Source organism: Seriola dumerili, unplaced genomic scaffold, assembly GCF_002260705.1.
Source record: "Seriola dumerili isolate Sdu_G_001 unplaced genomic scaffold, Sdu_1.0 BDQW01000003.1, whole genome shotgun sequence".
Classification (NCBI taxonomy): domain Eukaryota; kingdom Metazoa; phylum Chordata; class Actinopteri; order Carangiformes; family Carangidae; genus Seriola; species Seriola dumerili.
In genome coordinates this window covers 15,458,341-15,479,689 of record NW_019174258.1, presented here as the reverse complement: position 1 = coordinate 15,479,689, position 21,349 = coordinate 15,458,341, and the positions used below count along the sequence as shown (strand labels likewise).

General features: G+C 40.2%; 1 protein-coding gene across 2 annotated transcripts in view; it reads right to left on the bottom strand.

The window, feature by feature from the left end:
- Positions 1 to 337: 337 nt before the first annotated feature.
- Positions 338 to 21,349, bottom strand: part of celf1 (CUGBP Elav-like family member 1) — a 37,030-nt gene continuing 16,018 nt past the window's right edge. For both annotated transcript variants that reach the window (XM_022739972.1, XM_022739981.1), the window contains 13 exons: positions 17,290 to 17,477; positions 16,744 to 16,826; positions 14,289 to 14,337; positions 13,092 to 13,226; positions 12,108 to 12,187; positions 11,682 to 11,843; positions 11,489 to 11,558; positions 11,139 to 11,261; positions 10,429 to 10,542; positions 9,393 to 9,581; positions 7,871 to 8,014; positions 5,780 to 5,952; positions 338 to 1,077 (listed from right to left, as the gene is read on the bottom strand). In XM_022739972.1, coding sequence (XP_022595693.1) covers positions 5,825 to 5,952; positions 7,871 to 8,014; positions 9,393 to 9,581; positions 10,429 to 10,542; positions 11,139 to 11,261; positions 11,489 to 11,558; positions 11,682 to 11,843; positions 12,108 to 12,187; positions 13,092 to 13,226; positions 14,289 to 14,337; positions 16,744 to 16,826; positions 17,290 to 17,477 — 1,465 coding nt within the window. In that variant the 3' untranslated portion in view covers positions 338 to 1,077; positions 5,780 to 5,824. The remainder of the gene's footprint in view (positions 1,078 to 5,779; positions 5,953 to 7,870; positions 8,015 to 9,392; positions 9,582 to 10,428; positions 10,543 to 11,138; positions 11,262 to 11,488; positions 11,559 to 11,681; positions 11,844 to 12,107; positions 12,188 to 13,091; positions 13,227 to 14,288; positions 14,338 to 16,743; positions 16,827 to 17,289; positions 17,478 to 21,349) is intronic.

Sequence of the window (21,349 nt, the reverse complement as noted above, 5' to 3'; positions counted from 1 at the left end):
ATTTTTCAAATATTCAAGCAGGATGAGAACGTGGGTGAATGATCGATTACACTCGGTACAAGCCACAACGTTGGTCCACTGCTCAGGAAAACAGGCCGACTGCAGCCTACATGAGTGTGGGTCTCTAGGGATTATACTCACAAACAGACAGTATACACACTACTGATTTAACAGGTCACTTGTGTTGAGTTTCATATTGGTGTGTGAGCACTCTGGGTCCACACAAAACTAATGTAATGTTGCAGCCAGTCGACTCGACATATTAAAGCTGCTGTACACAACGCCACCTGCCACGCCTACACCTGCTCTTACAAATGAAGCAAGTCCAAGAAAAGGGGAAAATACTGATTGTGCAAAACATTTGGCACCAGTTTATTTGTTTTTAAGTTAACACAAACTAGATCACAGTTTACCAAGAATTTCACTGTGGATATATTAAAAGAAAAAAAAAAACATAGAGGCTAAATATACCGTGACAAAAGTCTTTCCCCTGTGGATTTTATGTCTAATTTTCCACACAGGAGATAGAGCAGATTGTGGTGGTGAGTTGACAGGCTGAAATTAGAAACTGAATTTTTTTTTTTTTTACACTGACATTAAATGCTTCCTCCTCATAACATCACTCAAAATGTGAACTCCCAAAGATGAACTCACGCACAACATCGTCTGGAGACAGATTAGCTGCTGTCACACACAAAAAAACCACAACAAAACCAGAGGATGGGGGGCACTGGGAGGACTGCTCCACAACACAGGAGATAAAAACAAAGTTAAAGCTCAGACTCAAACTGATTTCGCAAAAAATCTAGTGGTTATGTGAGTCAGTTCTAGAAAAATAGATTCTCTTATTTGCTTGTAATAAGTCTAATGTGACTTTCAAACATATTCAGTGGCAGTCTTTCTAGTGCCCCTGCTGACAACACAGAGGACATACAGGAAACAACAAAACAAAACTTCATCAATGTCAAACACAAGGTCAAAGGTGAAATTGGAAGCATCAGAGAAGCGCAGGAAACACAAGGACTGGACGATGAACTGTGACGCCACATCAACATGCTAGGGCAAACAGGAAGAGATCTAGAAAAAACAAAAAGAAAAACACAACAGGGAGACAAACCTAGGTTAAACAGCAATGGAACACAGACAGGAGAAGAGAAAAGAAACCAAGAATGATTATCTTTGTGTGGGGTTGAATTACAGTCTAAACACTCAACAGTCAACAGTGTCAACAGGGACAGAGTGAGGACGAGTGTTACCACAAACTGAAGGTGGATGACAACAAAGGCAAAACACACACACATAAGACAGCCTAAATAAAATGGCAGCGCAGAGTCAGTGACAACATGCAGGTCACAGAGATCTGGATCAGCAGCTACAGTCTAGCACAAAAAACAGCTCATCACATACAGAGGCTCCAGAGGACCAAAACTAATCTGTCATAATCAGTTATCATTAACTGTTTACGGCATGTAAATGATGCAATTAAAAAAGCTATAAAAGAGTAAAATGTTTCATTCAACATGCGACTTCATCCGTTTTCAAATTTGATTTTCAAAAATGTATTTTGAGTCCCATACAACAAGTTTTAATTTAACTATTGTGCAAATGACATTAATTCATCTTAGGTTTCTGGATGTAATTCATCTATCAATAAAGCACTTAGTCACTAGTTACCATTCATTTCTTTGAAGATACGAAAATATATTAGTAGGCTCTTGAAATCTGTGAATTGTGCAGTCGAATCCCTGTGAGCATCAACTGATTGATTTTTGTCACAGTTACATTTTTGTTGCTTAGTAACACAGTTTTATCACAGATTAATATCGATAGTCTACATTGATTGACTCAAAAAAATGCAACTTTGACAAAGATTATAGGGGCTACTTGTAAGTTGTCTCTTGATGGGAGATTTCTCTTCAGGCCAGATTGGAGGCTACAGTGAGTCGCTCTTGGAAAGTGACGAGATGGGCCCGGGCTAGCTGGTTAGCATGCTAACTTCAGTAGAAGAAAAGACGTGATAAAAACAAGAATTAACATTGGTGTTTGTTTCCACCTCTGGAGACAGCTGTTGGTGAGCAAAGGTATGAAGTTTGATTCTGAACTCACAATGTTTTTTTTCTAGACTGGTAAATAAACAGCTGCTAATGCTAACATTAGCTATGTAGCAATAGCAAAACTTAGAAATAGCTCCTTTAAAGCGGACTTGATGGTCATTCTGTTGGATTAAACCATATGGGCAATTTCTATAGTTTGTGATTTGATTGCTATAAATAAATGAATGAAAACCAAAGTCCGTCTAGAACTGAAGCAAAAATACATCTGAAACTACCCAGCATGCAATTGGAAGTATACATGATTTGTACTTAAGAGATGTTAACTTTCTCTTTTAATTTACACATAGCTGTTCTTATCATATTCCAACTGGCATTTGGTATGTCTCCTGATTTATATCTGAAAGCTTAATTTTACCCACAATCCAAAGCAGAATTCTGGTGACGTTCTTTATATAATTAACAAATCCCACACAGACCTGAACCAACAGTGAACTCATCAGTGAGACACACTGTTGCACTGGGTGAGAGATTTGTTCATCACCATGAACACACACCCTGTAGTTTATTATGACTAATTCCCACATACACACTGCGCTGCTGCCTAAAACACTCACTACAGCAACAAATGTGGATTAATCCACAGCTGAAAATAGTCCTGAACAAAAACTATTTCCTCCTGTTTGAGTAACATCTGCCAAAATCTAGTCACGAAATTGCTGAGCCTGTTTTAAACATTTGTGAGGTTTGTATAAGATTTACATCTTCAGTAGGAATCAATGGGCTTGGGGCTGAGAACCACAGACAGTAGGGAAGTCACAAAGTATTGAGAGATGGACTGACACACATTAAGGGTTTTGGTCTTTTAACAGATATTTTTTTTTTTTACTTTATGTCTCTTTCAGTTCAAGACTTTTAGCCAGTGTTCCACAGTAAAACTTAAACAAGGTATTTTCTGGGCACCTCTCGTGCAGAAAACATTAAGGCAGAAATGTCCCAGTTCAGTGGCTGTATGCGACAAAAGAACTATAGAGACAAAAAGTGGAGGTGAACTGAGGGGATCCTTGTTAACTTATAAAACATATCACCAGGAAGTTGCCCTTAAATGGCTGATGTGTTAATAGCAGTGGTGAACTTGAAAAAGCAAAAGCTGCTGTAATGTTTCACTTCATAACAAACACGTATGAGCTTAGTGGTAACTGTATCAGTATAACACCTGTTTATCTGTAACACTGTGTAACGTGGTAAACTGTATCCTGACAGTGGAGTTTATGCTTTGCTTCCATCCTGCAGCATTTTTTCAGTCACCCAGTTCATGACCTCACCACTATTACTCATCATTAAAGACTTGTTTAATTTTCACTGTGCAAACCATAAAGCTTGTATTTTGTCTTATAGATATATAGAGACAGAATGGAACAGCGGTGTTAAAGCACAACACAGCTGGATCAGCTATGACGACAAAGTCCCTGATACATGATCATGGTTTTTGTGCAATAGTGAGAATGATTTTTGTACAGTATACAACATACCAAGAAACTTCCAGCAACAACATAACATTAAGTAAGTGGGACAACATCACACAAGACACAGTGACTGTCAGCTGCTGTGACATGGGTGACCCAGCAACAGGGAGAGAATCTGTCTGACCGTCCCACTACAGACGACTCAGTCTATGGACTAGGATCTGGAATCCCTTTTAATACTACCAGAAATACACCCAGGACTTCACCTGGTGCAAAGCTGCTGACAGCACATATAGGATGGCTATTTATTCATACAGAGAGACAGGACCCACAGGCACACGTTAAAATGGACTTATAGAATAAACTATGCTCCCTGTGTTTTTGGAAAATGATTTATTCAGATGGAGGCATGTATGACAGAGAGGGGTTCTGTAGCAGCACTGATGGATCCTACACACACAGTCCATGCCACACTGACACATAGTACACATCACCAAAAAGGAAACAACGCTTAACAGGCAAAGAGAGGACACACACCAGGAGATCAAATGGAGTTGTTGGACTTCACATTTGTCTTTCAAAATAATTTCAATAATTTCAGATAAATAATTTAGGCAATAAATAGTTCCCCAACACACAGGGGAAGTATAAAACCTATATAAAAATAGAAAAGGCATAAGTTTAAATATACATCTCAACAATTGTCTTGCTTCCTAGTTCTATTAAAAAACACGCACACACACACGCACACACACACATACACACGATTTTCTGGTAGTCTAAGCAACTAACGCGTTTGTCTTGAGCAAATTTGACATTTATATGAATTCTCCAATCACAGAAGATATTCAGTGAGAGACATAGTGGTGTAGCCCTCTGTAGATTAGCTAGCCGCTAACTAGCAGGACAGTAGCTGAGGGTTGTGATAAATTTTTACAAATCACCTGGATTCAAAGTCGAAACTAACTAAAACCATAAAATGTGTATTTCAGTGAGGCATTAAATCTCCGTTAGACAGACTCTAAAATCAAATCTATGATGTCTGGGCTTTTTTATGCCAAACTTCACTGCGTTGCTAGTTACAACTGGCATTTAGGCTTCACAGCCACATCAGGCTGACCTTTAACCTGTCGCTCAGAGTGCAGCAGCACAGGAGGAGCACCACCAAAACATGCTGTATTCAGTTTAGTCTATACTTACATGCAATTTTAACAGTATTAGAAATTTGTTTTACTAACCTCCAGATAAAAAAATACAATAAATGCAATGAGGAAACTGCTTAACAGACAAAAATCAGTTCCAGCCGATGTTTATGTACAACCCAACCAATGTGCAGATGTGTATCCATCCATTTAATGATGACCAGTTGGATATAAACAAGCATTAATGTGTCATTGTGTTTAGGTGTAACTCACACACAGGTGGGGGTCCTGTCAGACCACAGAGCTCAGAGGACACCAGGTTCTATCAGCAGGAGGGTTATGGGAGTTTGTGGGTTGGAGGTTAAATCTGACTTCAGTGACTTTAGCTCAGAGTTGAAACAGCAGAGAACAGGAACAAGCAGTCACTGATTAACACTGTGCCCTCACAACACTAACACTTACAAACACAGCCACGCACACACTCAGTATGAGGACAGTTATGTCAATATAGTTGCATGTTTTGGTGGAGCTCCTCCTTAAAACAATCTGAGCTTCTGAACGTTACTTTAACAACTAATTTTGGTGTATCTGACATACACGGTTTCCATTTCAAGAGATAATACAGATAACTGATACAAAAGTCGGGGAAACCACACATTTGGTTTGTGAAAATGTAAAAAGAAAAGTGACGATTTCTGTTTTCTAATCAAATGCAGCTGTCTTTTGCAGCTGCTTCCTGCTGCCAGGAGCTTTAGCTGAGTCTGGGCGGTGGTGGGGAACAGGAAGTAAAAACTGATGGATTTGGCACCTGACTGTCAAAGTGCAACATATCCTAACAATTAACTCATATGTTTATTATGTACCACAGCAAACTGATAACATTTCAACTTAAATTAAAATACACCTGTTTGTCTTATTTGTTAAAATGAAAACAAAGTGCATAAACCACAACAGAACACAGGAAGAATCCAGTCTAGCCCAAAAACTCTTGCATGTAGCTTCATGTGTCTCTTTGCCTGGACATGTTACAGTGACCAGGAGAGGCAGCGCAGCAGACATCACCCTGTAATGCACAGACAAGTTTCTGTGGACCAGTCTTGGTTATTCATACTCCACTTACCATAACACCACCCTGCCTAGCTAAGTCTGCAGTGCCTCAGCACCTTCAGTAGGGCTTGCTGTCATTCTTTGAGCGCTTCAGCTGCACCTTCAACCTCTTCATACCGATCTGGAAACCATTCATTGACTGGATGGCTGCTTGTGATGACACGGGGTTGTCATAGCTCACAAAGCCTGAGGGAGAAATACAAACATTCACAATATTTTGAGATGGATTCAAATAGTGCCTCAGGGAAGATTATTGCAAATGAAACAAATCTTTATCCACCAGAGTTTGAACTATGAAAATGGTCAAAGCAAAAAAAGATGAAAGTAACCAAACGCCACTAGCTCCCGCATTTAAGGACAGATTCACATTTTTTCTGCCTGTCTTTAAACAATCAGTCAGGTGTCTATATGTACATGAAACATGTTTTGATTGCTTTACTCATTTCTCTCGTCCACACAGGCCCTAAAGAGTTCTTGTCTTACAGGAGCTATTTGTATTTCTCTGCTGCTAAACATAGTTTCTTATCAGGAGCAGGTGGTGGTGATTGTCATTTCACAAGAGCTTCAGCCATTATTGCGTTTACAAGACAAGAAGTTATAATATGCCCTTTCAACAGCGCTACATCTTCAGGGCAGATAGGAACCTACAGTGAGTTGCTATCTGAAAGCGATGATGGACGGGCCAAGGCTAGCTGGTTAGCATGCTAACTTCAGCAGAAGCAATGAAGTGATAAAGACAAGAGTTAACATTGGTGTTGCTTTCCACCTCTGGAGACAGCTGTTGGTGAGTAAAGGAATGAAGTTTGTTGCTGTACTCACAATGTTTCTTCTAGACTGGTCAGTAAAAAGCTGTTAATGCTAACGTTAGCTATGTAGCAATAACAACACTTACAAATTGTTTCTTTACAGCAGTATCAGTGTAAATGATGGGGTTTCAGAGTCCTTATTTTGTGGAAAAATACATTCTGAACTTAAGCTTAAGCTGCAATGTGAGGCTGATATCCATATAAATGATACTCAATTTTGGAATATACCATTGCATAGAATGAGGATTTTGTCCCCATCATTTATATTGAAAGTGCATTAGGCAAGGGTTTTTTAATGTCTAGTTAGAACGGGAGAAATAACCTCAAACGAAAATTGTTTCAGTGTACATACGTGACTGCTTTTTGAAGATTGTTTCTGAAAATGTCTCCATGAATAATCAAACTACAAATACTAAACCAGGTTTTAGGCAGTTTCTACTCCCAGACTTGTTTTGCTCCAACAAGCTTCAACAAATCAAACGTGAACAACCCTTTGTACACAACTTGCTAACCATTTGAAATATGCTTGTTGGTAGAGCACACTACTGGAAAAGTGTGCTTACTGATGTCACAACGCTGTCAATAATTTCTATTGTCCTCATTACCATTATTTCAATATTTTTCAAAGGTCTTCATGAAAACAACTCCGCCCCTTCGGTGGAGCGCTTTTATTTTGCTGAGGGTGTTAACGGTTTACCGATTTAACAGACACAGCCACACCAAAACCACCAAAGTGGGCTGGGAGTAGAATAACAACAGCAGAAAAACAGGCAGCTGTGCAACAGTGACGAGGTGTGTAGAGGTGCAGGCAGGGGTAGTGGCTTGTAAGAGCTCAATTTAACTGTTCTAAAAGTCATCACCATTATGATCTTTTAAAAGTGATTTTTGAACAATAACACCACAGAAGAAATAAGAACATGTATGACACCTTAAATGGTCCGTTGACTGCAAAAGTATAGTTGTTGTTAAAATCATAGAAATGGCAGCAGTGATTTTGCTCCTGAAACAGACGCAGTTCTGAGGCGTCTATTTTCAGTGCAAGGTCATTTCCACCAAAATACTAACAACTCACTTGGCACTCTGAATGAACCCGAATAAACCTGCCTCCTGTTTGCACCTCTCTGCCCACCTGTGCACCATGCACGCTGCACCAAAATACCACACAGACCAATTTAAAGGTCAGGAAAACAACTATGGGCGTACTGCTTGTGCTGGTTGTTACAAGATCCTGTAGCGACTGATTCATATCATTTATTGATCATAAGAGGGATTATTAACAGTAGTCGATGTCAACTCACCAAAGCACTTGCTGAGGTTTGTCTGTTTGTCAATGAAGACTTTAGCAGAGATGACATTTCCAAAGGGCATAAACATCTGGAGCAAATCCTGGTCCCCGAACTCCTGGGGCAGGTGGTAAATGAACAAGTTGGCACCTTCTGGACCTGTCAATCAACAAGTCTGTTTTACCAGTCATACAAACATTAAACACAGGGATATTTTAACAACTATAACAATTTTTGACTCAATAAATTCATCTAATTCTTCCAGTTATGGTCCTGATCAAATTATGTTTCAAACAAATGCTGTAACAGCTGTATCATGTGGAACTCCCCAGAGCCCATGTGATAGAAAAAACAACTGATGTGGAAAATCAATACCCAGGAGACTAAACAAACTGTTTAACCCATGTAAGCAGACTGGTAAACTGAGAGCATGTGCTGCTAAACCGTTTCAGAAGAGGAGTCTCTGTCTACAGCCACATTGACAGTAAATATATTTTAGACTTGTTTTGCAGACACACACTCATTTAGATGTGGTGGCTGATGTGATAGCTTTACCTGAAGATGGCAACCATTTGTTTCTTCTAACTTTCTCTGATCACTCCTCTTAAATATCTCTACAGCCAATCTATAAAGCACATAAAAATGAGCCTGGCTATAAAAGCTGGTCATCACGGTATTTATGAGCCATCAAATTTCATTCTTTATTTGTTGTCTGAGAACACAACATGAATATTTACAAAAATATCTAAGTGAGAAAATCTAGATTGTGATGTCTGCTCCATTAAAATATAGGTCACAAAGTTTACCAATCCAGATTTCCACATTAATTTTTTCTTCTACCACATGACCCTGTAGCGGCTGTGATGTCATATAAGACACTGACTAAAAAGAAATAAATATAAAATAAAACAAGTTGAGTGAGAATGTGTGAGAAGTGGGAGTAACATAAACACAAGGACAAGCCTTCTGTTATGGACTTGAACTTGTTTTAAAGCGGAGCTGTTGACATAATGATCTGAGGCCATGTCAGAGAGAAAGTGGGGACGTCTTACCGGTGCTGTGACTGTTGCTGGCTGACGCAGCATATTTAAAACAAGACAGAATCCTTAGCAGAAGGTGAGAGCAACACACGGCACACACACATTTCTTCCAACCTGCCTGCAACACTATCTTAAACCTGGTATCAAACAACTGTGGAATTTCCCCTCATTCAAAAACCATTAGAGGTCAGTCTGCCCCTCTTAGCCGTCTTTCATTTACCTGCAGAGGAGGTGGCAGCCCATTTAACAGGTCAGTTTTTAAGAAAATATGCACATTAAGAGAAGTAATCTACACTTTAGCTCATATGTTTTTTAATCTATAGCTCTTTTTTGTTGTTGTTTTTGTACAGTAGTTTGGGATTCTGGTTTTCCACACTCATACAGTTAAGTTTTTCTCAAGAAACGTGTCCATTTCTGACACTGGTTATGATAAATACCCCGCAGCTCTCTCTGCTCCCTTTACACTTGCTCCCTTTTTCCACTCCCTCGGGACCCACCTTCTTTTTGGCTGCCTGCAGCTGACACGCTCTGCTGGGGCAGCAGACTCTGGTTGTACAGACTGGGGATGGCGGCAGCAGCAGCATACTGCTGGATGCCTGAGTAGGCCTGGCTCAGGGCCTCCATGGTGTTTCCTGAGCCGTTAGACAGGCCTCCAGAGCTAAGGCTGCCGTTCAGTGCTGCCATGCCTGCGTCAGAGATACAGAAAAACAGAAATGACATGAGTGAAAAGATCAGGTCTCATCATTCAAAGAAATGTTGACCTCAACATGATAACAGTCAGAAGTAGAGCAGTAACAAGAGTGTTTATTCATTTATAGAGATCAATTAAAGCTTCTGTCTGGAAAACTAGTCGTGAGAGTGAATAATAATAATGAATTATTTATAAACCTGTGAAGATACTCTAAGACACTTTACATAACAAATTAAATGACAGAACCTAGAAAACTAAAAAAACAATACAGGCTCAAGGTATAACTTCTGAAGGAAACACTGCTGTTCCTGCATGCTAGATTACACAGGATTTATCATTGTTTTTGAGCTGTATCAAATCTTTTACTGACTTAGATACAGCGTGGATACTTAGTAGTTTTACTGTTGTTTGTTCTTGTCATTATTTTCTTTTTCCCCTTTGTCTTTGATTTTAATTTACATTATTGTTTTGCATCATGATGTAATGTTTACTTGCATGGTACCCAGGAAGAGTAGTTGCTACCTTGGGATCCAAATTGAATTGAAATTGAAATCAGCAGGGGCCACATAAATATCTCTTACAGCTAAATAATAAACACCTGGAGGGAATGTGTCTTCATACTAGTGGTCTCCAGTGTGAAGTCTAACTGTTGCACTGGCAACATTGAAATATGAGAAACCACATATGTGCCCGATGGCAAATACATGAAGCTAAAATCAATACACCATCACATTCCCTGCTCTGTAAATCCACATCAACCACACTGCCTCACAGTAATATTATCTGTGGAAATTTTCAATCCCATGCAGATGACAAATACAGGTCCAGTTTAGGGTCAGTACCTGCCAAGGAGCCCATGTTGAGGCTGGCTCCAGCTCCAGCAGCTAGAGACTGCAGAGCCCCCAAAGAAGATATAGGGTTCACTGAGGAGTTGCTGCTGGAGGTGGGAGAGGAGCCTGCTCGGGGAACATGTACTGTTAGTGCTATGATCAACTGGAAAATATTAGACAAACCGGTACAGTCACAGTGCTACAGTCTGTGTGTTAGATAGAGCAACATTTTTACTACACAAAAAACTACAAGTTATTATATTCTGACAAAAAAAGCCTTAAGGAGAATTAGTGTTTGATAAGCAGTTGCTGCTGTTTCCTGAAGCCTTTTATATAGTTTACTCATATACAGTTAATATGTATTTATATATAATTATAAATAGCTGTACAGATGTTTAAAAATGAGAGTATAATTTCTGAGAATAAAGTGGCAAGAAAAAGTGTGTGACCCCTTTAGAAATACCTGGTTTAACATTAACTGGTCATAAAATGTGTCTGATCTTCATCTAAGTCACAAGTGTAGACAAACACAAACAATTTTCACTTTCAATAAACATTCACAGTTCTGGTGGAAAAAGTAAGCGAACCCTTGGATTTGATCTCATTCCACAGCATCTCTGGCTCCTTCTTGCCACTGTATGTGTTTATGTGGACTCACATGGATGACAACAAACCGCTAAGCCTTGACTATAATACAGTACTACAGTTGTAATTTTTGTTACCTGAGCTTGTTAGTGCACTTAGAGGGCTACTAGATGTTGTCATGGCGCTGGAGCCTGTGGGCGTGGCCTGTGTGGCAGTTGCTGCTGCTGCTAAAGCAGCCAGGTTCTGTATGGCATTAAGACCTGACAGACACACACACACACACACACACACTCAGTTCAAGTTGAAAACTCCACCCACGCCGTTTTCTGACCAGTACTGTATATAAAGACAGTATATACAGATGAGTTTGCTGACTGTATGAGATTACTATTCACTTAACAATACATCCTCCTATTTTCAAATCCTGATCTTACTTCTCATCTCTAATCCTTCATCTTACAATGTGTGTGTGTGTTTGTGTGTGTACCTGAAACAGGGTGCAGGTTGTTGAGTGCATTCCCTGTGGAGGCTGACTGCTGCAGCAACTGTAAGTAGAGCTATTGCCAGGAGGAGATATGAGAAACAACATATTAGAGATAAGTGACAGCAAAGTTTAACTGGTGAAATTGCTTCGTCATGGGGTCGATCAGTGTATGTTGACCCTATAAACACACACTCACTGCTAGGTACTGTGGCCCCAGGCTGTTGAGCCCAGTGAGATTTCCCCACATGGAGGCAGCACTAAGTTGCTGCATCTGCTGCTGCAACTGTTGGGCCATGCGCTTCTGCTCCTTGTCCTTCTGAGTGTCTGCAAACTTCACAACTATGGGCGATGAACAGCCCTGAACACAGACACAGGAAATCTTCAGTACTGTGACAGCTTCATGTACTGATATAAATACTGATTAAACCTGCATTAACTTACAACTGAAGTGCAAGTAAAATAATTGATATTATTTTTTAAAAGTTGTTCTACCTTGAATGATGATTAAATGTTTTTTTTGGTAATATTTCAACAGTGGAAACAATTTAATCTACCACTTTTGAGATTAAGGTCATAATTTTACAACATCACATATTGTTTTTAGTGTGGAGCTGAAGTTCACCTCCATGGTCTGAGACTGGTGCATGGACTTGATGGCTGACTGGGCCATTTGTCTGGCTGTGAATGTCACGAATGCACAACCTGAAAGACAGAAACACAGTGCGTCATGATTCACATAAACTTTCCACCACCATACATCTACATATGTGTGTATATATGTGTGTGTGTGTGTGTGTGTGTGTGTGTGTGTGTGTGTGTGTGTGTGTGTGATTATGTAGGTTAAATTGGGTCGGAGCTGAGCACGGTCTTCAATATCATATCATCATCTCACACTTTTAAATCTCCCAATAAACATAAAAGCATATGGGTCTTGATGAGTAATTCTCTAGAGTCTAGAGTCTAGACTACAAAGAGAAATATTTGAGGCAATTTCTACACCCAACCAATATTAACAATCAGCTGGTATCAGTTATCAGACATCATCAAATGGCCATTTGACATTCAGTCAAATTGTTTTGCTCCATGGTTTTCAAAAGTTAACGTCTGAGTTACCTACATTTTATGAGTATTTACTAAGCTGTGTTGCCTTGGTGAACCAAACATGTTATCCCCCCCTCCCCGTGGTATCTGCCCATTTCAATTCAGACACATGTCAAGCAGTGACGGGGCAACATTATCATTCACTGGAAGTCGTGTTTCTGGCCACCTGGTGACTTTAAGTCCAATATTTACTTTCTTTTGGCTCCTGAGGGAAATATCAGGCTCCACTATGCTCACCAGCTAGTTGCTAACTGTGTGGGTCTGTCTTGGTGCTGAGTAGGTGTTGTTCACTGGGTTTTTAGATATTTTCACTGAACAGTCACGTGCTGTGACTGAAAACAAAGCTTTGGGAGCAGTCAGAGTGTTTCAGGCCAGACAGATAAACAATGAGCTGAAACTTGTTAAAAAGCTCTGTAAAGCTGCAGACTGAGCTGCAGATTCAGGTGATTCAAATGGTCACATTGTTTTTTTACCACTGTCACATTATCAACAGAATAAGCCATACCACGGCTGAGTCCATCAGGGCCTCGAAGTATCCGACACTCCTCTATTTGTCCGTACGGGGAGAACATCAGTCTGATGTCATTCTCATTACACTTCTTGGAGATCATTCCAATAAACAGCTTCCTGTCCTCCACTGCTGTATTCAACACAACATCAAAAAGACCAGGTCAAACAGACTCTATGATAATGGTTCAATTACAACATTCAACACACACAAACATTTGTTTGTGGCTCTTCTGCAACTTATCATCAAACAGACATGAGTTAAGTTTAGGACAGTCTCTTCTAACAGCTGAGCTCTGTGACGCATTAACAACAGTTTCACAATTCTTTTCAAGCTTGTTGGAGTAAAACAAGGCGAGGACTAAAAACGGCCTGAAAAAACCTTCAAGGTAAAAGAAGTTCACAATTTTTCAAGCCAATCTTCAAACAGTACTCAGGTGCAAATATAACCATTGAAACAGGTTTTGCTTACTGTAATAATTCCTTCTGTTCATACTGGCCATTAACAGATCCCTTCCTACAGTAATGTGATTCCAGTGCGAGTGATGGGGGAGAAAATCCACGGTCTCCTTCTCTGCAGGAAGATATCTACTCGATTTGATCAACTCAGACTGCTGAAGCCTCACATTAGCTTCAAATACATCTTTGCATAAAACAATGAATGCACTTGAGGTATGAATAAGAGGAATTATTACCACAATTAAAAAAAAGTTTCAATGTTCATATAAGCACCTGAATATAGTTTTTAGACAGACTTGAAAAATTATGAACCTATACTCAGCAGAATAAAAGTATTTAAACATTATGGATGAGAAAAACTGAATGTCTGAAATTTAGAAAACTGAAAGAAGAAAGTTAAACCTTTTCTTTGTTGTGTTGGTTAGTAAGTGGATAAGACTCAACTTGACAGATGGTTTCTGTTTTATCCACATCTCAGGCTTTGTGCTAGTTTAAGTTTTCTAGTTGTTTTAATTAAACATATATATATAGACTGAAGCATCTCTGTGGGTAACAGTGTTACAGGTAGTAGTGCTCCTTTTTCCTCATGGCAGACAGCATGGTGAATAGATTTATTAAATGATATAATTACCTATTATATTGCTTTTTAAATCAATAAGCTTTGTTAGGGTTATCATTATCATTAGTAAAGGAATTAACACAGAGTTGCTCGCATGAAATGCAAAAGAATTCTTACCATTGTTTTTCTCACTGTCAGCTGGCTTCATCTGGATCGGGTGGTGCATCTGAACAAGGCAACAAATAACACATTAGTACTAACAGTGCTGGAATATGCAGCTCTGTGTTGTGCGATGCATTTCAATAGTGTTGACAGAGATATCATATCCATGTTACTAGTTCCAGAAGTTAGAAAAAGAATAGCAGGGGGAGTTATGGTAGAAGATGGCAGGTTGTGACACTGTTTAAAAGATGGTTTAGAGAGTTGGCTCACACTTGCTTGGTCTTTTACCCATTACTGATTATGATTATGTTGGTGCTTTTAATACATTCAAGCAAGTCAGGTAAAGGCAACATTAAACTAGAAAACCTAAACATGCGTAAAAGCTGACATTTAATTGTAAAAGCATGATGCTATAATTGCACTACCAGAAACAGGCAATCGTAAATTCCACTTTAAAGTTTTTTTGTCATCAGTTGTTAGATTTTACACGATTGAGTTAAGTTTGTCATTTAAACCATAAGATCCCTGACATGATGGTTTTTCAATCTAACTTCTTACACTGAAGCACTCTCTGTGAAAACTGTCCAAAGTGGAGTTTGTGAATTATCAGAAACACATTGGTATTAATTTCTTCTCAATTATTTTCTGGACTCCAATAACAATGGGGCCAGCCCATGGATGTATTACGAGAACAAATATTGGCACCACTTCCTGGGATGTCAACAGAACAATACATACAGACAGAAGGTTAGAGCTGCTGACAGCCACTGAGGAAAACAGGAAAACAAACGCTGCTGATGGTTTAGAGGATTGACAAATGACTGGTTTTATCCCTATATAAATCAGTGTTTCCCCTACCATTGTCTTGGGGGGCAGACCCAGCAGTGTGAGAGTCTCAGAGACTGAGTTTCAGTGTGTCTTAGCCCCTCCCCACACACACAGAGCGGAGCCAAGCAGAGCAGAGGAGAGGCAGGTTGACAACTTGCATTAAGTGCAATAAAAGCTTTTGAACCCAAATGTCTGACAGTCAGGCCAAAAAATCAAGGTTTTTTATATGCAAACAATCTGGTGACAGTGGTGAGGATGCTAGCAGCTCTGCTGCTCAGGACAGTGAAGCCCCCAAACAAGCAAATGAGGAAAGGCTTTGACCCATCTAGGCTGTCAGAGAGGAAATACTTCGATATTGGTAAGGGAATTACCAATATCATAATTAACTCAACTCCATTCAATCTTTCAAAAATAATTACAAAATTATTATTAACAAACTGACTTTCATCTGTACAGATCAGCAAAATGATGACTAACCCACCCTGGTGCCTCCACTCTGTATCTGACCAAACAGACCAAACAACTGACAGAGACTAAAGAGGCTAAACTGAACATAGCTGAAAAAGAATATATAAATCCCCCTCCTCCTCCAAACTGAAGGATATCTCTGCATTTCAGTCCAACTTAAACAAAGCTGATTCAAAAACCAATTGTCAATTGTAGATCATGAAGGAAACCGACCCAACCGCAACACTACCAATGACACTTTTATGAAAATTTATATTAATCTAAATCATGTACTGACAAATCCAAATCAATGGAAACCTCCATATAACTTCCCACAATTCTACAGGAGCAAAGCTCCTTCTCCAATTCTGATAAAGAAGGACAAAGTACTCGGGGCTATTGAAGGGCTACATTGTGGTAAAGCATCCACACGTGATGATTCAGTTCAGTCTTCTACAGTTTAATCACAAATTAGATATTTTGAGATATATTATTGAGATATATTATTATGATTGTGTCTCACTTGAACTACTGGCCACACTGCCCCTATCATTTCTGGAGGTACCACTACGTTTCATCTGTATCTGTAAGCTTTCAGGAAACATGCGCAAATACAGACGAACTGAACACACGATACAGAAAGACAGCTCCGTCCATATCTGTATAAACGTCCTAGCTCTTAGTTAGGTCGCACTGCACGACTTAAAATGAACACCAACTTTAGTCTGTCCAGATGGTTCCAGTTCTTTTCACACAGAAGACCATGAGAGTCCTAAACTCTTAGCCCCTTCACAGAGGCAAAGAAAAAACCTCTCAAGATTTCTACGTTACCTCCAGGACCACTGGGGAACAGTGTGACGCCATGATGAGACCACAGTCCAGATACATTATGTCATTTGGAGCAAGTGTTTGTAAACAAGTGCCACAGCACCACCGTCTGGATATTTGAAATTAAACATTAAACATGCACAATGTGGAGCTCATAATGGATGTGCCTTCTCTCTGTATCTCAATTTGGAGCTTCTTTTGATGAGATACAACATTTTCCAAAAAAGTCCGGTGGCTGGTAAAAAATCAAAAATGTGCTTGATGAGTTTTAAGTTGCTGAGAAACTATTCTTTTACAAACATTACATTAATTAATAACAATAATACCAACGTCCATGGAAAGGTCAGAAGAAGGGGGTGTCACTTACCCCTGGCAGAATCTTCATGTTGTGCAGAGCGTTCTGTGCTTCCAAGGCTGACTTGCGAGTATAATACGTTATAAAACAGCAGCCTGCAGGGGAATGAAAAAATGAAAAAAGACACCCGTGTTACACACCTGACTGAGTTATTACATTTGGTATGTAAGACCATACATCTACTGTATGGAACATATGCGTGGGCCCATAGTAGTTTGGCAGTAGACCAGTTTAAATCATTGATCTTCAAGAAAATGATTAACCCTCTACAGTGATGAACAGTGGCCTTTAGCATTCAAAATGATGCACACAATGATTTTTTAATACTAAAAAAAAAAAGACAAAAAGCACGACCCAATCAAACTGTATATTATACTGCTAAATTTAAGGGTCCCATATAGATTACAGCAGGCTCAGATTAATTCTATTGTGGCTTTATGTCTCTAATCTGTTACTGCTATCTGTTATTTTGTTATTTGTTAATTCTACACTGTACTTGCACTTTCTCTCTTTCTGTGTGTGTGTGTGTGTGTGTGTGTGTGTGTGTGTGTGGCTGACCTTTGCTCTGTGGTGGATTCTGGCTGCGGTCTCGGAGAACATTAATCTCATAGACTGCTCCATAAGGCTCAAATAGCTCACGGAGCTGCTCTTCAGACCAGGACCGTGGAATCTGTCCCACAAACATCTTAATGGCATCGACGTCTGGTTGGTCGGGATGGTCCAGAGACCCATTCATTTTCTTCCCGCTACAGATACACAAATATCAGTGCATTAGATGGAGGTTGAAAACAAGTACAAAAATTCAACAAAAGCGTGCTGAGTAAATCCTTCAATTGCCTGATTTCTCTGTGAGAAAAATCATGGGAAGCGGATGTAGATATGGAGGAAAGTAGAGATGCTCTGGTTGTCTTTTATTTTCTTTATTTATGATGCTGATTATCAACGTCATATAGTAATAATCACATATTGTACTGATTCAGCTGTACAGACTCTGGAACAACCCTCCTCCTCCACCACAGTGATGACTCTCCATCCTGGAGAGATATTAGCTATTAGAGATATTAACTTTTCAAGAGGCAAAAAAGCTGGAAAGCAGCTGGACCTGACTCTGTCTCTCCATCTACCCTGAAGCACTGTGCTGATCAGCTGACTCCACCGTTCACAGACATCTTGAACACCTGACTGGAGACATGCCGTGTGCTGCTTCAAATCCTCCACCATCATCCCTGTCCCTCAGATACCGCTTCTGAGCTGAAATTTGGTAGTCGGTCAATACCAATGAAATTCCACGATTCTCAATACCAAACTTGATACCCCAGCAAAAACAGAAAACAACAGAGGCTGCTTCATGTAGGGATGGGTACCGAGCCCTGGTATTGAACAGGCCCCTGGGGGCTACATTATTAAAGACCGCAGTATCAATAAGCTTAGCGGTTCTGCTATCGGTACTGGAGCAGTCGTTTTTTTATTCTCTCCGCTAGATAAACGTTATCTTGCACATTTATTTCACCGACTCCGTCAAACAGATCGTTAGATAGATAACGATGGCGGAGAGAACCAAACGGTCCAAAGTGTGGTTCTACTGTACTCTCTACTCTCTCTCTACGCTCTACTCACATGTATGACAAATGTTTTGTTTGTTCAAGTTTTTTTTTTTTCCCTAAAAAAGTATCGATAAGAATAGTGTTCAAGTACTGGATCGATAAGCAGTATCGGTAAGAGTAGTAGTACTGTTAAAATCTTAACCATACCCATCCCTAGCTGCATGCACAGTGTGCTTACACACACCCACATGCACACACTTCCATAGAGTTATTGTGTGAACAGTAGTTTAAACTGACAGGTGAAAATATTCGTTTAAAAATCAGCGTTATATTTTAACAGACTGAACAGTAATGACAGTAGCTTACTAATGTTGTGAGCACCCAGCTTTGTGAACATTGTGTGTGAACCTAACACAGACGTCAGCTGTCATAGTTCACAAACAATACAGTAACATTTCAGGACATGAACATGTTGTTAATATAAAGTTAACAACTAAAACTCACTCAGCCTTAATTCTGTGTACAGATGCTGAGATAAGTTTGAGGTTATAGAGGTTATAATACGTCCTCTGAGCAGCGCTACGTCATCATGGCAGATTGGACGCTACAGTGAGTCGCTAGAAAGTGACAAGACGAGCCAGGGCTAGCTGGTTAGCGTGCTAACTTCAGTAGAAGAAAAGACGTGATAGAGACAAGAATTAACACTGGTGTTGCCGCCTCTGGAGACAGCTGTTGGTGAATAAAGGAATGAAGTTTGATGATTAACAGTGACATTAGTGAACCGAGACAAATGATGATTCAACTTACTATGTGGATTTTAGAACATAGTCCTGGTGCCACAGCCTCCACTAATAACTAATCTACTTCTACTCAGTCTACTGCCCATGCTAAACCTGCCAATAACCCTCCTCCCCATGAAGCTGTCCATTCCTGCCAAACTTGGCCCAGCTCTGGAGTAGTAACTCTGTAAATGTTTAAATCCGCATGAGTCGACTCAGCTCTAGCACAGCCTCCAGTCTCCACCTTCTGAGCTGTGCACACTTCCTCATCTTCTGCTTCCTTCTCCTCAGCCTCAACCACAAGACCTTTCGAGCCAACTTCCCCAGTCCAGTTCTGCCTCACAGACTCCTGAGCCTCAGGCCAACCTCCATCTCCTGGTGAGCCTAATATGCGTCCAGTACTAGCAAGCGCTACATTTTACAGTGTTAGTCTGAATGCATCTCAGAGATTATTGTAAATCCTTTACCACAGCAAAATGTATTCCCTCCCCCCTGGAATACCTTTTCTTAGGTCCGCAGCCCAAATAACAGTTAGCATTTTACCTGCACTACGTATATGTAGTTATGTACATTTGACCCGAAGCACATTTTTACACTTCAAGTCTGGGCTTTGTGTACTGGATGACCTACAACTCAACACACAGAGCACCGGAGTTGCTACTGCTGCTGCTGCTGCTGTTCTGCCCAGACACACTGTAACTTAGCAGCACAGCCCCCTTCCTTAGACCACTTCAATTACCAGATTCTTTACCTGATGAGTTTCTACTCTCAGGTCCAGGTTGGTGTCCTCCCTCCCCAACCAACCACGAGCTACTGCTAGTGTCCTGCTCCCTCCTCAAACTTCTTATCCTCATTTGCAGCAGCCAGTTGTTGTGCCTCCTTCAGCAGCACCTGTTGAAGGCTCTTTTATTCCTGAATTTCAGCCAACAAAGTATCACATCTTACTTGACCATCTAAAGAGATTAAATGCTCGTCAACTTGCTCTTTCATATGCGCATATCAAATATGTTTACACCTATGTACTAAATCCCTTTAACAACGCTGTGGACAGGCACATCACATAGGCTACATCCACACTACTATGTTTTCATTTTAAAACTTTTCTCTTTTGCTACGATTGCACCTCCCGTCCACACTACTCCAGAGTTTTCAAGCCATGAACACGGAGACTTTTGGAAACACTGCTGACCCCGTTTTGGTCTGGGGTTGCGTTGTATCTGGACGGGTGAAAACAGAGACTTTTGGAAACAATGACATAGACATCCACGGTCGCTCCATGATTGGGTCTTATCAGCCTCAACTACAAGTGGTGAAAGCAACATGGATAATAAAATACACGCGTTATTGACTTTGTTGTCTTTGCTAGCAGGTGTTGTTCAGTTAAATCCTGCATTTTAACACTGCAGCTGTCTTTGATGTTCCTCGTTTGTAATATTTTTTGCAACTAATCAACTGCATGCCAGTGTAAGTGATTGCTCAGGTATGTATGTTTTTTCAGATGTGGTTGTCTGGACAGAGATCATTTCCGATTGGGACTTCAAACGCTCGTCTGGACAGAGACCGTTTTCATTTGAAAGTGCCACTTTAAAATGAAAATGTAGTGGTGTGGACGTAGCATTACTCCTCAGTGAGATCTTCCATCTCTTCATGCAGGAGATTTACAAGGCCTCAGGGAGTTCACCAACACAGTCAGATCCCAAGTGGACACGTTGCAGTCCTCAGTCAGTGCACCGGGAAAAGCCGAGTTTGCCTGAGCTTCTCATGTTCACAACATTTAAGCCAAGTCATCTTCGGACCAAGTTGCCAATCATGCTCAGTATGCATGCTCCACCCGTCCTGGTTCTCCTTACAATCCTCTGGACTTTGTAGTCTGGTTAGAAGCTGAGTGTCAGGTGGTAGCAACACAAGTAAACAGCAACAGCAGACACAGAGAGCCAAAGGGAGAGGAGACAGACCAGAGCAGAGCTATCTGACTTCTACTACTGTTTATTACATGGAGCAAATTCACAGACAGGTTCAGCTTTTCCAGTAGCCACCTCATGACCATAAGGGAAAACTTCAAAATCACCCTGTCAGGACTGCAACATCAATTATCATTTAACTGTCTGTCCAAAGTGTCCATCTACTTTTAGTCATAAATGGTCAGAAAAGTCAATGGACGGACGAAGGAATACGAGATCTTGAAAGAAAGAAAGACTTTTCTTTTTAAGATAGCTGAAAAAGTTTTGCATATTACAGCAAGGTATGAAGACACAGTATCATACATGTTTTTTTTTAACAGTTAATTAGCACAAT